General features: G+C 37.0%; 1 protein-coding gene across 1 annotated transcript; it reads right to left on the bottom strand.

Moving 5' to 3' along the window:
- Nucleotides 1–223: 223 nt before the first annotated feature.
- nfascb (neurofascin homolog (chicken) b) lies at nucleotides 224–12,181 on the bottom strand (the record flags this gene model as incomplete). The annotated part of the gene is made up of 25 exons (XM_079802048.1): nucleotides 224–1,071; nucleotides 1,167–1,202; nucleotides 2,120–2,186; nucleotides 2,284–2,415; nucleotides 2,507–2,680; nucleotides 3,581–3,703; nucleotides 3,790–4,000; nucleotides 4,086–4,201; nucleotides 4,302–4,527; nucleotides 4,803–4,879; nucleotides 5,856–6,068; nucleotides 6,148–6,249; nucleotides 6,331–6,455; nucleotides 6,553–6,700; nucleotides 7,317–7,480; nucleotides 7,656–7,767; nucleotides 7,862–8,005; nucleotides 8,086–8,217; nucleotides 9,841–10,025; nucleotides 10,116–10,227; nucleotides 10,498–10,668; nucleotides 11,245–11,367; nucleotides 11,447–11,637; nucleotides 11,872–11,977; nucleotides 12,076–12,181. The coding sequence occupies 25 exons, from the start codon at nucleotides 12,179–12,181 to the stop codon at nucleotides 840–842; spliced, it is 3,528 nt and encodes a 1,175-aa protein (XP_079658174.1). The 3' UTR covers nucleotides 224–839.
- Between the last annotated feature and the right edge of the window lie 3,780 nt (nucleotides 12,182–15,961).

The following is a 15,961-nucleotide window of genomic DNA, read 5'->3' on the forward strand; positions in this document are numbered from 1 at the left end:
TTAATCGCTCTGATGTAGTTTCCACCTCATAAATTGGATATATGTGAGCTTTGTAGGAGGGCAAGATTCTAGATTTTGCTCATAACACGTACACAAGTAAATTAATCGTTTGAACCACTTTTAATGGTGCTTTTATTGTGTTTTTTCTTCCCCTTTTAAGCTTGATAGTCCTTAGTGACGTCTGTTGTGATATTTATTGTAATTATGACAAAAGTCATTAATTCACTTCATACATTTTAATAACTGAAGCACTGCAACACTTATGATAGTACTCTTACCAGACACCAAAAAATATACAATAAACATCATGTACATCATACTACAATAAGCAGCTGAGGGTTAGATTGTATTTTTTTTTGTGAGAATAAATAGTTTGTAGTCCATTAATTGACCATTGACCTACAGTACAGCAAACACAGATAAATACAGAGATGGTGCTATGGAAAATATAAAACATAAGAATAATTAGTGGCAACTATCAGTGATGTCAAACACTGGTTAAATGACAAAGCATTGCGGAAGTTCTTGATGGTCAACATCTCTTCAGCAGATGTCTGTGGTAAGTAAATCTGTGTGAATTGATCCTGAATGTTATTTTATGAACTGAACATGAGTTTGATCAACGAAGCAAGCTTCCATCAGCCATTCTTATCAACATGATAAACACATCAAGACATCTTTGCTCGGCTTCCTCTCACATGATTTGTGGATTTGAAAAACAAATCTGATTGGCACTTTTTCTGTAAATCCCCAGAAACACTGTTTTACCTTAAAACACCTGTCTAACAGATTAAACGAGTCTCAGTCCGTCTGTGTGGTTTAATCAGACACCATGAGCTCTAAGCAAAAGAGTAGATGGCCACAGGAGACGTGGGCTCAGAGCTGTCATGGTACGGGCTCCTGTCGATGTTCCTCTTACTGACACCAGTGTACTCACCGATGAAGGAGCCATCTTCGTTAAACTCGATCTCTTCCCCCTCACCGTACTCCATGAGGCTGTCGTCACTGTTTGTTCTCCTGCCAATGTGTTCGATCGCACCTTGACTGCGTCCCTGTCGACTGTCCTCCTCACTAAAGGGGAAAGGATTCATTTGAGATGTTTTAAAGGTAAGGAGATCTCCATTGTTCCAAACAATGTTTGAAACTAAGCTTGAAGAGATGCATACCGTCTGCTATAAGGCATGGTGGACACTCGTGCTATCCTGCAGTAGATATAGAAGTCAAAAAGTCACAATTCATATAATGGAAACAAAGCCATGTCATATAAAACACAACAAAACATGACAACAATACTATTGTTAAACAAAAGTTTGGGATCAGGTAAGATTTTCTTTATGTTTTTGAAAGAAGTCTCTTATGCTCACCAAGGCTGCATTTATTTGATCAAAAATACAGTAAAAACAGTAATATTGTGAAATAGTATTACAATTCAAATAAACTGTTTGAATATACCGTGAAATGTAATTTATTCATGTGATGTCAAAGCTAAATTTTCAGCATCATTACTTCAGTCTTCAGTGTAATATGCTGATTTTTTTTTCAAGGATTCTTTGATTAATAGAAATTTCAAAAGAAATGTCTTTATAAATGTCTTTACTGATATTTTTGATTAATTTAAAGCGTCCTTGCTAAATAAAAGTATCAATTTACCAAACATTGAATGGTAGTGTTAAAATGGTTTTAAAAATTAGCTTTAATAGTTAGACTATAATATGTGTAGTTTAATAGTAGTATAACAAATAAGACCATTTTAAAAAGGTCAACACTTGTTATGTATGACATGTATCATACCTTTCAAGAGACCTTCAGCGGTCCAATCGCAAAAGACATAAAATAAAGGAGGAATGAAGAAAGTGAGAAATGTTTGATGGATGTATGAGTATGGAATCCAGGGAGTATGCATACAGTACATACTCCAAATCAACCTTTGCTATTGTACTTATGTTATGATGTATATGAAAGGATTAATAAATTTTTCACCCTTTAGTGTATCTCACATGCTGTTGTCACGTAAGTGCATCACTAAAAATAAACTGTGCTGCCTGTAGTAAATAAACTTTTAAAATCACATATGAATATCTGGGATTTTACATAGAGCTTCTCATTGAAACACAGTCACCTGTAATCAAACGTTCCATTCTCTCTATCATCCATTGGCTCCAGTGCAAAGTCCTTCTTGTCCCGCACTTATAAACAAACGAAAGAATATGTTTTGTCACATTTATTATATATAATGCGTAATAATAAATATATGTAACTTGTCTCATGTCATTTCTATTGCACCTGGGTATTTTCCTCCTCGGCTTCTCTTGATGAAAAAGACTATGAGCATGATGAGAACGAGAAGAGCAACTGCACACATTAAGCCAATGAACCAACCCTGCGTCACGATGTCCACTTGCTCCCGGGCATATTCTGTTCATGCACAAAGGCAATCATGCAGACATGTTAGGAATCTTTGTATGTTTACAGAACAACGATCTTATAAGTGTAGATGAAAAATTACCCTCAGTTGTAAAATGGGGCGATTCCTCTGTGAACGCCTCCCCGACTCCAACCTCAGTTTGTGCTGCCAGTGAAAACTTGTATCGAGTGTATCGGTCCAACCGGCGTAGAGAGAAGTAGGTGATGTTAGGAGGAATGTATTCCACTTGGATTCTGTCCCCCAGAGTGATGTTCACTACAGAGAAAATGTCATCACAGTATTATAGGGCTAAATAAATTATTTATGTCATTTTATAGAGATAATCAAACATCAAAAATGTTAAAATAAAAACAATCAAATAAAATGTTGCAGAAAAATGTTATAATTTTAGGGAGTGCTACATTTTTGGGGGAAAGTTTGAGTTTGAGTGCAAAATGTGGGACACAGCTATTATGTACTATTATGTTTTTGATCATTAAAATCAATTAATAATTAAAGTTTGTCACTTCAGTGAAATTCATATTAATTAATGTCAAAATGATGACATGGCACGATAAAAGTTTATTTAATGTACACATATGGTACAGTTGGTCCATAAGATAAAAAAAAAAAAAAAAGAAGAATATTTTAATATTCAACAAGGATGCATTAAATTGGTCTAAAGTGACATAATGCTACAAATGATTTCCATTTCAAATAAATCTTCTTTTGAACTTTCTATTCATCAAAGAGTCCTGAAAAAAATCTCATCAAAAATCATGTTAAAAAATATTAAGCAGGTCAACTTAAACATCAGCAAATCAGCATATTAAAATGATAACTGAAGGATCACGTGACACTGAATACTGGAGTAAGGATGCTGAAAATTCAGCTTTGCCATCACAGGAATAAATTAGAATGTATTCAAATAGAAAACTATCATTTTAAAATGCAATGAAAAATTGAATAACAATATTGCTGTTTTTACTGTATTTGTGATCAAATAAATGTAGCCTTGGTGAGCATAAAAAAATAATAACATTTTTAAAACTTCCTTAAAATCTTTTAAAAATCGCACTGACCCCAAACTTGGGTGTTATAAAAAAACAGGATTTGTGCCTCTACTTAAAAAAAAAAAAAAGTAATGGGACACCAAAGTGATGTAAGTGCACTTACACATCTGATATTTGAGAATGTACCCAATCAGAATGCCATTGGGTTCTGCAGGTTCCTCCCAGTCCAGGTAAATGGTGTCATAGTGCCGGTGCATGATCCTGAACGACCTGGGAATCGTGGGCACTAGAGTGGAAGGAAGACGCATGTATGAAGTCATGCCTGTATGCCTGTAGTTTGTCATAATGTTAACTGTGTGAACAGTTTCATACCTCCTTCAGGTGTCTGAAACTCAATTGTGTTGCTGGGTGGACCCTCATAGCGATTATTGGCCACTACAATATACATCCTGTAGTTGCTATACGGGACAATACCAGTCAGGGTCCCAGACAGACGCGGTCCATTAGCTTTAAAACTCTTGGTCTTAATCCTCCTGCTCACAATGTGCCAGGGCAGGCGACTGCTCTCTCTCCAGTAATAAACCTGAGAAACCAAACACAGCTCCATCAGCAGCCCATATCATTTACTGTACGGACATGAACTGACCTGTGCAACAAAGAAGCCATACTTTGTACTCCTTTATTTCACCCATGATGTCGACTCGTGCCACTGGTTCCCAATGGACAGTCAGCGTTGTGCTTTCAATGTCTGACACCCTCAGATCAGATGGAGCGGCAACAGGCCCTGTTAGAGAAACCCAATATGAGTAAAACACCGACCACAATCTCTTTTTTACGCATTTTAAACCGAAACGTTCTGGTTACTTAAGTACATGTGAACTTACGGTCCTCCCCAGAGTAACCAAGCACAACAGGGGATTCTGGGCCATAGCCGAAGAAGTTGATGGCCTGAACTTTAATTTCATAGGGCGTGAAGGTGTCAGTGTCATAGATGATGCAGCTACACCACCAGTATGTTGTGTAGTTCTTCCACTCCTCCCTTGAATCCCTCCGTCTCCACCAAACCATGTAGCCCAGCTTCGGCCCATTCCATTCTCTGTACTCCAGTGGCTTCAGACACAACAAAAACATCACATTTAATATAAATCACATGGGATTACATCACAGTTAAAGGGATAGCTCACCCAAAAATGAAAATTCTGTCATCAGGTTACAAACATTCTTCTAAATATCTTCTTTTGTGTTCAGTAGAGCAAAGAAACTAATACAGGTTTGGAACAACTTGAGGGTGAGTAAATGATGACAGAATTTTCAATTTTGGGTGAACTATCCCTTTAACAACTTTGACTAAAATCATCAACATCCATCAATCATCAGTTCATCACCTCCCAGCTGATTTCCATGTTATTTCTGAACACTCCACTTCCCAATCCTTGGATGTTTCTTGGGATGGCATCAGGCACTGAGACAAAATAATAATATAATATAATATAACATATTTGTATAAACTTGTATGCTGTTAATACAAGGATGCATTAAATTGATCAAAAGTGACAATGAAGACATTTATAAAGTTACAAAAGATTTCTATTTCAAATAAATTAACTTTCTATTAAATCAAAGAATCCTGAAACAAGCACAACTGTTTTCAACATTGATAATATGTATATTGATAAATGTTTCTTGAGCATCAAATCATCATACTAGAATGATTTCTGAAGGATCATGAGACTGAAGACTGGAGCAATGATGCTGAAAATTCAGCTTTGACATCACAGGAATAAAATATAATAATGAATAATAATAATAATAATACATTTTTTACATTTATATAGTGCTTTTCTGGGTACTCAAAGCGCTTTACATATAGAAGGGGGGAATCTCCTCAACCACCACCTGGATGATGCGACGGCAGCCATATTGCGCCAGAACACACCAGCTTATGGGTGTAGAGGAGACAGATTGATGAAGCCAGTCAGTAAATGGGGATGATTAGGAGTCCATGATGGACAGTGGGCAATGGGCAAATTTGGCCAGGATGCCGGGGTTACACACCTACTCTTTTTTCCGAAGGACATCCTGGGATTTTTAATGACTACAGAGAGTTAGGTCCTCGGTTTAACATCTCATCTTAACGACGGTGCTTGTTACAGTATAGTATCCCTGTACTGGGGTGTTAGGACCCACACAGACCACAGGGTGAGCGCCCCCTTCTGGCCTCACTAACACCTCTTCCAGCAGCTACCCAGTTTCCCATCCAGGTACTAACCAGGCTCAACCCTGCTTGGCTTCAGTGGGAAACCAGTTAATTTAATAATATTTCACAATATTACCCTTTTTACTGTATCAAATCACTCAGCCTTGGTGAGCATAAGAGACTTCTTTCAAAAAACCCAAACTTATGAACAATAAAATAATAGAATGGAAAAGGGACCTACCAGCTCCTCCAGTCTGGTAGTATTCAGATGGCCAGCTGGGTTTACTGGGTCCTATTCCATTTATAGCAATGACCCGAAATCGGTACTCCACGAATGGAGTTAGCTGTAAAACGACAGAGTTCAGGTTGCCTGGGTAACTAGTCAGGTTCGTCCAGCCGCTCGGCAGCAGCCAATAGTCTGCAAGGAGATCTTCAGTATACTGAACCAGGTACTCTAAAAGAGAATTCATTCAAAAGGCTGTCATTGTAAGGCTTGATCGTTTTGAATTTTTGCTTGCATCTATGTCTTGTACCTTTAATAGCATTGTGGTTGCTCAGTCCTGGAATCCAGGTGAGTCTGACACTCCTCTCTGATGGGTCTGATATCTCTAAATCACTGGGCGGGTCTGGCCGGTCTAAAAGCAAAAGTATACATGAATAATATGCTCATGTTTATACTGTATACATGTAGATAGAGAAAATATATGTGCCGGTACCCATCACAGTGAGTTTGGCTGAGGCAGTGACCTCCTCCAGTTCACTTTTAATCTTGCAGGTGTAGACGCCTTCATCTCTTCTGTACACATCAGCAATGCTCAGAGAATCCTCATCCTTTGTCATCCTACACAACACAAAGCAGTCATATACAGTAAACCAATAGAATAATAAATAACACTTCCCACATGTGTGTGGTCAGATTACTATCAGCTTGTGTTTACCTTCTTCCTAAAATCAAGAACTTCTTGTCCTTAAGCCAGGTAACGGTAACATCCAGACTCGAGTCAAATTTAATCTTACAATCAAAGCGAGCCAGACTCCCTTTTATGACCACAGTATTGTGTGGGGCACGAATAATTTTAATGGGCTCTGTAAAATAACAAGAAAATGTCATCTTTTAACAAGCAGGTCATCTTGATATATACAGTGGCAAGAAAAAGTATGTGAACCCCTTGCAGAATCTGTGAAAATGCAAATAATAATAAAAAAGATAGAGATCATACAAAATGCATGTTATTTTTTATTTACTACTGTCCGGAATAATATATTATATATAATATATGTTTACATATAGTCCACAAGACCAAAACAAACAGCTGTGGATCCTCCTGGTAACGACAGTATTAATAATCAAGGGTTCGTAAACTTTTGAACAGGGTCATTTGTCTTGTGGACTATATGTAAACATCTTTTAAATAAAATATCTTATTCAGGACAGTACAAAATAACATGCATTTTGTATGATCTCTCTTATTTGGTTAAAATTATTCAAATTTTCACAGATTCTGCAAGGGGTTCACATAATTTTTCTTGTTCAATGCAGAAATACACATAAAATAGATAATCAAACATCTATAAAGCAACAATGTATTATTTTTTGTAAAAAAAAAAAAAAAAAAAAAACATTTTAAATGGACATCAGTGCATTCAAAATGTAAGTATTTTTATCAGAAATTTCAAAGCAGCATCTGTTCCAGAGACTGACCTTTGACCTCTAGTTGGACCTCCTTCTCTTCTCGTCCAATGACATTGCTTGCCACACACACATATATTCCCTGATCTTGTAGCTTTGTGTTGCTGATTTCCAATGTACCATTTGGAAGAATCATGTGACGATCTCCCTCTAAGGTACCTAGTCCTCCTTTTGACCTACAGTATAAATACATTGATTGAATACTTTTTATGTGCACTTAAATTTTGAAATAATTTATGCAGTTACTCCTCATTTTGTTCATTTTTTGTTTTTATCCTTGTATTTGTGACTATTCAAAAGTCAAGTTTTAAGAAATACTGAAGATAAATGATAGTAAGAGAATTTATTTACCACCGCAGGTCAGGTTTAGGAGAGCCAAAATATGGGCAGTCTAAATGAGTATTATTGCCTTCTGTAGTTTTAACCAGTTCATCTCTGGGACCAAGCAGACGAGGCTTCATATCTGCAGACAACAGTGTAAAGTTGCAAGTACTAGTTAAAGTTAAGGGTTCATGTAAATGATAGTGTTTTTCAATCCAGCCTCTTCTAGCTCTTACCCATTACGGCCAAGAAAGCATTTGCCATGATATAGCCATACTGGTTTGAGGCATTGCACTGGAACACAGCAGCGCTGTCTGGAACCACGGCGTTGAACATCAAAGTGTCTCCTGAAACCTGCCTGCCTGAACTCTTAGGAGCATCTAAAGAGAAGACAGAAAGAGTGAGCGTTAAAAAGCTTTGCAGTGCACATGTTTGCTCAAGAAGCTGCTGTTTTTCTCACCACTGATTGGCTCTCCATTGACTAGCCACTGTATCTGGGGTCGAGGAATACCATCAGCTCTACACACTATACTACCGCTGTCATCACGAGACAGAACCAGACTCTCAGGCTTCTCCACCCAGAACGGAACCGCTGCAAAAGAGTCACAGAGAATTGAGAATAGAGGTTATACTGAAGAATACTGAAAATAAAGTGTTGTCTTTATTTTTTCATCGTTATAAACCTGTATGCTGTTTTTCTTTCTTTCTGTGGAACATGAAATGATTATGTTTTGGCATAGATTTGAGTGATAAATACACTAGCTGTTATTGACTGAAAATATTCCACTCTACTGAAATTCTCAAATTATACCATTCAAAAGTTTGGGCTAAGAATTTATTTTCAAGAAATTAATAATTGTATTCAGCAAGGATGCATTAAATTGATCAAAAGTGATAGTAATATTATTACAAAATTGTATTGTTGTTATAGTTGTTGCTGATTTCTATTTCAAATAAAAGCTTTTTTTTCTTCTTACTTTCTATTCATCGAAGATTCCTGAAAAATTTATCATAGTTTCCACAAAAATATTAAGCAGCACAACTGTTTTCAACATTGACAACAATGCATCAAATAAGCATTTCAGAAGGATTTTGAACAGTTATTTTAAATGTAATAATATTCACCATATTACTGTTTATAATCAAATAAGTAGCCTTACTGAGAATAAGAGAGTTCTTTCAATAACATTAGCAACAAATCTTACCAACTCCAAACTTTTAAGCAGTAGCTACTGTGAATATAGCACCACATGTAACATAATTTGTTTGGTGATGTTTTAAATGTCCAATATGATGTGATGCATTGATAAGGTGTCATATCACATTTAAAAGCTACAATAAAGCTGCGATTTTCAGAGAATGACTTAAATTTTGGTCTCCAATAACTTCCATGGCCAAAGCATCTAGGCAGACTTTGGAACATAAAGCGTCTCTATGTAGTGAAAGAATGGGTCGCTCTCAGGAGCTCAGTGAATTCAAGCGGGGTCCCGTGATAGGTTGCCACCATCAACTCAGCCACAAAGTGGTAGGCCACGTAAAATCACAGAGTGGGGTCAGCGCATGAAGTCGCCAGCTTTCTGCAGAGTCAATAGCTACAGACCTCCAAACTTCGTGTGGCCTTCAAATTAGCTCAAGAACAGTGCGTAGAGAGCTTCATGGAATGGGTTTCCATGGCTGAGCAGCAGCATCCAAGCCTTACATCACCAAGAGCAATGCAAAGCGTCGGATACAGTGGGGTAAAGCATGCCGCCACTGGACTCTAGAGCAGTGGAGACGTGTTCTCTAGAGGGACGAATCTGGAAATCCGATGGACGAGTCCGGGTTTGGTGGTTGCCAGGAGAATGGTACTTGCCTGACTGCATTGTGCCAAGTGTAAAGTTTGGTGGAGGCGGGGATTATGGTGTGGGGTTGTTTTTCAAGGGTAGGGCTTGGCCCCTTAGTTCCAGTGAAAGGAACTCTTAATACTTTAGCATGCCAAGACATTTTGAACAATTTCATGCTCCCAACTTTGTGGGAACATTTTGGGGATGGCCCCTTCCTGTTCCAATATGACCGCGCAACCGTGCACAAATTTGGTGTGGAGGAACTTGACTGGCCTAAGAGCAGCATGAACATTCTTCAAATTTGTGTTCCATAGAAAAAAATGGCAGCATATGTATTTTAAACATCATAAAACAACAATGAACAATAGAAATAGAGTAATAAAGTATTCTACATTTGACCCTGACAGTGATGACGTGGTCCAGGCTGCCCATCCTGTTTGAAGCGGTGCAGATGTAGTCTCCTCCATCATCCATGGCGATCTTCTTTATTTTAAGCGTCTTATTGAAATTCTCCAACTTCTTTCCTGTCATAGACATCTCCTCCCAATCTTTAGTCCATTTGATGGAGGGAGTCGGACTACAACATTAAGAGGGAATCTGATTTCACAAGGCAATCCAAAAATCAACTGCATTCAATTGCTCTCATCAAAATACTTTAAAAACTCACACTCCAGCAGCAAAACACTCCAAAACAAGTTCTTCCCCCAGCATCGCAATTGCTGTGCTGGCAGTTCCTTTGGGCTTCAGAAACTTGGGTGCTGTATGGGCTGCCATGCGAGCTACACAGACATTTGACAGGAAAACTTCACACTTTACAAATCTGGCCAAAGCATCGGTGACTATAGTTAGTGGATCAGTAAAGGCCTGTTGAGTGTTTACAGTAAAGAAACATAAGAAAGAGTCCTAACTCACCATGTGTTAGACTGTTAAATGATTTTAATCATGGTTCTTCCTCAACTGAACAGAAAAACACAGAAAAAAGCACACAGAAATATTAAAGCAAATGTATTTAATTCTAAAGCAGAATAAAAATAATTCCTCACACAGACCTGTGAGCACCTGCAGGATGAGGGGTGGTTTCTGCTGGATGGTGTTCGTGAAGGGGAAGCGGGCGACACAGACATAGTTGGTAGCAGCGTCTTCTGCTATGATACTTGAGAAGTACAGATCTCCGTTCTCTGCCTTTGATACTCGACGATCCTGCCGGATTGGTGTCATAGCTATGGAATAAAGATGAACTTGGATACAAAATACTAGATGTATATTTAAAGGCTTACAAACATTAATAGGCTGGTGATACAAATACACTACCATTCAAAATTTTGAGGGAGTTTTTCTTGTACTCACAAAGGCTGCATTTTTTAAAATCAAAAATACATAAAACGTTTAAATATTATTACAATTTGAAATAACTTTTTTTCTATTTGAATATATTTATAAATGTAATGTATTCCTGTGATGGCAAAGCATCATTACTTACATGATCCTTCAGAAATCATTCTCTTGAGAAACATTTCTTATTGTTATTCATGTTGTTTTGGAAACTATGATACATTTTTTTCAGGATTCTTTGATGAACAGTAGAATGAAATCTTTTGTAACATTATAAATGTCTTTACTGTCACTTTTGATCAATTTAATGTCCTTACTGAAAAAGTATTAATACATTTTTTTTAAATCTTACAGACCCAAAACCTTTGAATTGTAATGCACATCCTAGTATGAATTTGATGCTTCTAAAGTAACTCTAGATCACTTAATCTTTCATATCGGAGACATCCGAGGCGAATACTTACTGCTGTTCAGCCAGTAGGTGTCAGGTTTTGGAGGGCCTACAGGGGGATTGCACGGAAGGATGAGAGGAAGTCCAACCACCACTGATACTGGCTCCAGATACTCCTTCAACCACGTACGGGCCTCTAAAAACAAAGCATTCACGTTTAAAAATCTATAGGCTGATTGTTTATATTAACAATTACATGGTATTCAAAGGCTTACTGGAGACACGCAGATGGATGTGACTGGACAGAGCAGAGCCAAACTCATTAGTCGCCGTGCACTGATAGACGCCCTCATAGTCATCAGGGCGACCCCAGAAGAAAATCTCTAATGTGCCAGAACGCCACCTCATGCTGACCTGAGGATCCCGTGCCACATTCAGGTAAACCCCATCACGTGTCCAGGTGAAGCTATGTACAGTACGTGTCATCTGTCAATCACACTTCCTCCAAAATCATTTGAATTTACATTGATATTGCATACATTTTACATTGGAATCACTCAGTCAATATTTTAGCACCTCTTACACAAACAAACAAATGCAAATCATTATAAGGTAAGTAATGAAGTCAGTCTAATGAATGAATTGACATGTATAATTATATATTATGAAGTGTGGACACTTTTTGGGTAGGCCTACTTACACTGGAGGTGGATTGCCAGTTGCCTCACACTCCACTATAATGGGGTCAACTGGATCTACTATGTGGTCTTGAACACTCTCCTTAATGATCATTGGAGGTTGTCTGACTGTGGGGATATAAAACTATGTTTTAACAAATTAAAAAGGACAATGTGTAGTAAATAATGCCATATATCCATGGCTAGTGAAACTTGCAGTTCCTCACCCTCAGGAGGAATTTCCATTGCTAAAATCCATGTTTGCTGTAGGATGGTAAATATAGCAGGAATCCTCCAACACTTCAGAGCTCCCATCTCTGCTGTGCGCAGCATTCGCCTTGTGATAACAGGGAAAATACGAGCACCAAAATACTCACATATAGTTATTTCATAATTAATGCTTTTGTATCCTTTTTTATGTGTTGTGTGGGGGTTAATGGTAAAGCCTGAACGCGCTCGCTGCAGCATTTATAACGAATAAACTATTTCATATGCAAATGATTCACTGGTGTTATTTTAAGTCTCCGCCCCCTTCCGCTTTCCGCTACTGTAATTCGTTGGCCACAATAGAGTCATTTGCATTCACGCACCTGCGTATCCTGTGCGTAATTCTCCTGCGTCAATAATGTTCGTGTTACATCAAGGGGAGAACAAACATTTTATTGTCGTATTTTTTTTTAATCGTTGATTGTTATCATGACATCAAATTTTATATTATATGCGTACGTTCAGTATAGTAGGCTATTATATTAATGTAGTATATCTTTAAAGAAATAACCAGGACAAATATAAGTAATATAATTACAAATATAAACAAATATAATTTTTTTTACTAAATATTGTACTCCTTTGAATGAATAATTCAGTACGATACAACGTTACATGTGCAAAAACATAGGATCTGCTTGTACAATAGGCTTATTTCCTGACTGCATTTTATAGGCTTTAAGTTTCCTGAAGTGGGAAAACGTGTAAAGTTACATATTTGGTGATCCAAGCTATAGGCCTACAATGTATTTGTAAAGGTACCACAAACTTCATCTAACAATATAATTATTCAAATTAGCTTACCAACTGAACAGGAGTATCCAGAATTCACAAAATCTTCTTTATCTGTGTCAGCAGGACATTTCACAATGCTAAAATAAAATCAAGGTGTAACAATTACATGTTATATTGCACAAATGTTCACATTTGTCAAGTAGTGCATCTAGAGATTACCTTTTATATCATGTTTCCTCACTATGGTAATGTCAATCTGTCATCATTGTCCCATATTCCAAAAATGTAATTCCAATCTTAAATGTTTTGTTGTTGCATTCAAAAAGGTCCAAAACAATGTCAATCCAAGCAGATGTCTTCTGTAATGTATACCTCTCCAACTAACATCCCTCTTCATTGTCTCCATCCATTTGCCCACTCTACCCATGAACCATGAATGATGTCCCACCCACCCCCTCTCTCCATCTCTCCCTCTCTCTCTCTCTCTCTCTCTCTCTCTCTCTCTCTCTCTCTCTCTCTCTCTCTCTCTCTCTCTCTCTCTCTCTCTCTAAGTTGTCCCAAAAAATAAAAAATAAATAAGATGCAAACATGCGGTATGTGCTGGTTAGAGAGGCAAAGGCTTTATTGTATAAATAGTTTCTCAAATATACAATTCTTTATATTACTATCTGATCGTATAATCATTATCTTGTCACATTTACATGAGCAAAAGCCCTTAGTCCATAAATAGCCAAACTCAGCTGAAAGATATTTTGCATTCTTTTTGATTATGACATCAATGTGTGGGCCTCATTGTTTGGTCCTGAAAAACTAAGCTAACTCAATGAATGAAATGTTTGTTTCTGAGTGAAAATTAAAATGCGGTCATGCGACTCGTGACTGCACCTAAAGGAGATATAAATCTGATTGTTATAAACTGATGCTCTTTTGAGCACTTTTATATTTTTACTTTAACGGTATAAAGCTTTAAACTTTGTTAACGTGAGTTCATGGTCAAAAACAGAAACAGAATGTGAATGAACTTGCAACGTCCCAGAATGCAGAGCTTGACTCAGGAGAGAAGATGTAGGTGGAAACAGGATCTCAGCCACTGAGATACATTCCCATCCCACATCAGCTCAGGCATCCAGGGACGCATAAAGTACTATATGCCACTGCACACTCTTACTGTACACTCCAAAGATGAGCTAATACGATATCGAGGGTCACGGCAGAACAAAAAAGTTCTTGAGTCAGCTCAGTACGTGAACAGAGACACAAGTATGATCTAATTGTGGTCATGTTCCCCAGCGCTTCAGTATCCTGAGCGGTGCATATGACATCAGCAGCGCTGCAGTGCCAAGCACCAAACTGTACAGCGCACGACCTGAGCCTGAATGAACCGCTTCCTCCATGGACGGGACAATGAAACCTCTGTCCCCTTGGACACAGTAAGCTGGCTCTGTTCATACAGAATATCTCTGAGGGTTTTATCAGTCCAGCCTTAAAGTGGCACTACAGCTTGAACAGATGCTTGTTTTGACATATTGAATCTTAAACATAATTGTATAACTGCAAAATAAAAACAGATTTTGTTTTCAAATGTTAAAGGTCACGTTTTACTGTTAAAATGAGTGAGCCTCCGATTTTTTTTTATTATATATTATCTTGTTATATATATTTACATTGAACCCTTATGCCATAAAATAATCAAACTCAGCTGATATTTGATTATTAATAAGTTGTTTTAATACATGCTAATTTCTACCACAAAGCAAATTCAAAAAATGTCAATTCACTTTCATTTTTTTTAATTTTTATTTTTTTTTACCATGCACACTTCTTGATGTTTATGTACTATCATTTTCTTCAATAAGACTCATAACGCATCTGTCTGCATTGTTGGCACAATCTACAATGACAATTGTAATTCAGATGAAGCAGCTGACTCACAACTGCCAGCTCAAGTCAGAGAGGAGGATGACATTATAATGAAACATACATTGTTTATCTGACAGTGACATCACACTGTTTTTACAACCAGTCACGGTGGAATACAATCCCAAGTAGCAAAGCCAGATATACAGATACAAAACATTTTAGACAAATAACTATCTAACTAACCACAAAAGCAGTCATAAGTCGCATGGGTATATATTTGTGGCAATAGCCAAAAACACATTGTATGGGTCAAAATTTCTTCTTTTATGCCAAAAATCATTAGGATATTATGTAAAAGATCATGTCCCATGAAGATATTTTGTACATTTCCTACCGCAAATATATCAAAAATGTATATGCATTGTAATATGCATTGCTAAGGACTTAATTTGGACAACTTTTGGTGATTTTCTCAATTAATACTTCGATTTTTTGCACCCTCAGATTCCAGATTTTTAAATAGTTGTATCTTGGCCAATATTGTCCTATCCAAACAAACCAATTATTCAGATTTCAGATGATGTATAAATCTCAATTTCAAAACATTTACCCTTATGACTGGTTTTGTGGTCCAGGGTCACATAAATAAATGTGTATTATATTTTTGTTTGGTAAGAAAGTATGCTAAAATCATGTATAATTTTTTTTAAATAATAGAATGGTCTTTTCTTACCTGAATTGATATTTCAGTGGCTTCAGTGTTCAGTAGAGATGAAGGATCCTGTGCTGTATATTTTCAATTTACAAAAGCATCATCATTGTGCTCTTTGTCCATTTTTCGTCACCTAAACCGTAACAGTCTGCAAAAACCTTATTATGATATAAAATGAATCAGATAGTTTGTTCAAAGCAGAGGCGGAAGTAAAATAACTTCTCAGAGGGAAAATTGTACACAACTGTCCAAAATAACAAACAGTGCTTTAGACTGATGTCCCAGTCACCACTGGTCACATGACTGATGACTATGTGGCTTCTTCAGGTCATTTAAGCATTGAAAACATCACTAAAATCAGCATGATTAGTGACTTTACCATCTAAATGGTCACACTTTCATAATCTGTATTAGAATATTCAAAGGTTTTGTTTTGAATATTTTGTGTTTAGTTTTTAAATCAATCCCATGACATGAAATGTCCCATTATATAGTCTTAACTTTATGGGCAAAGTATAACACACCTGAATTTTTAGTTA

The sequence above is a fragment of the Gobio gobio genome (assembly GCF_949357685.1).
Source record: "Gobio gobio genome assembly, chromosome: 21".
Classification (NCBI taxonomy): Eukaryota; Metazoa; Chordata; class Actinopteri; order Cypriniformes; family Gobionidae; genus Gobio; species Gobio gobio.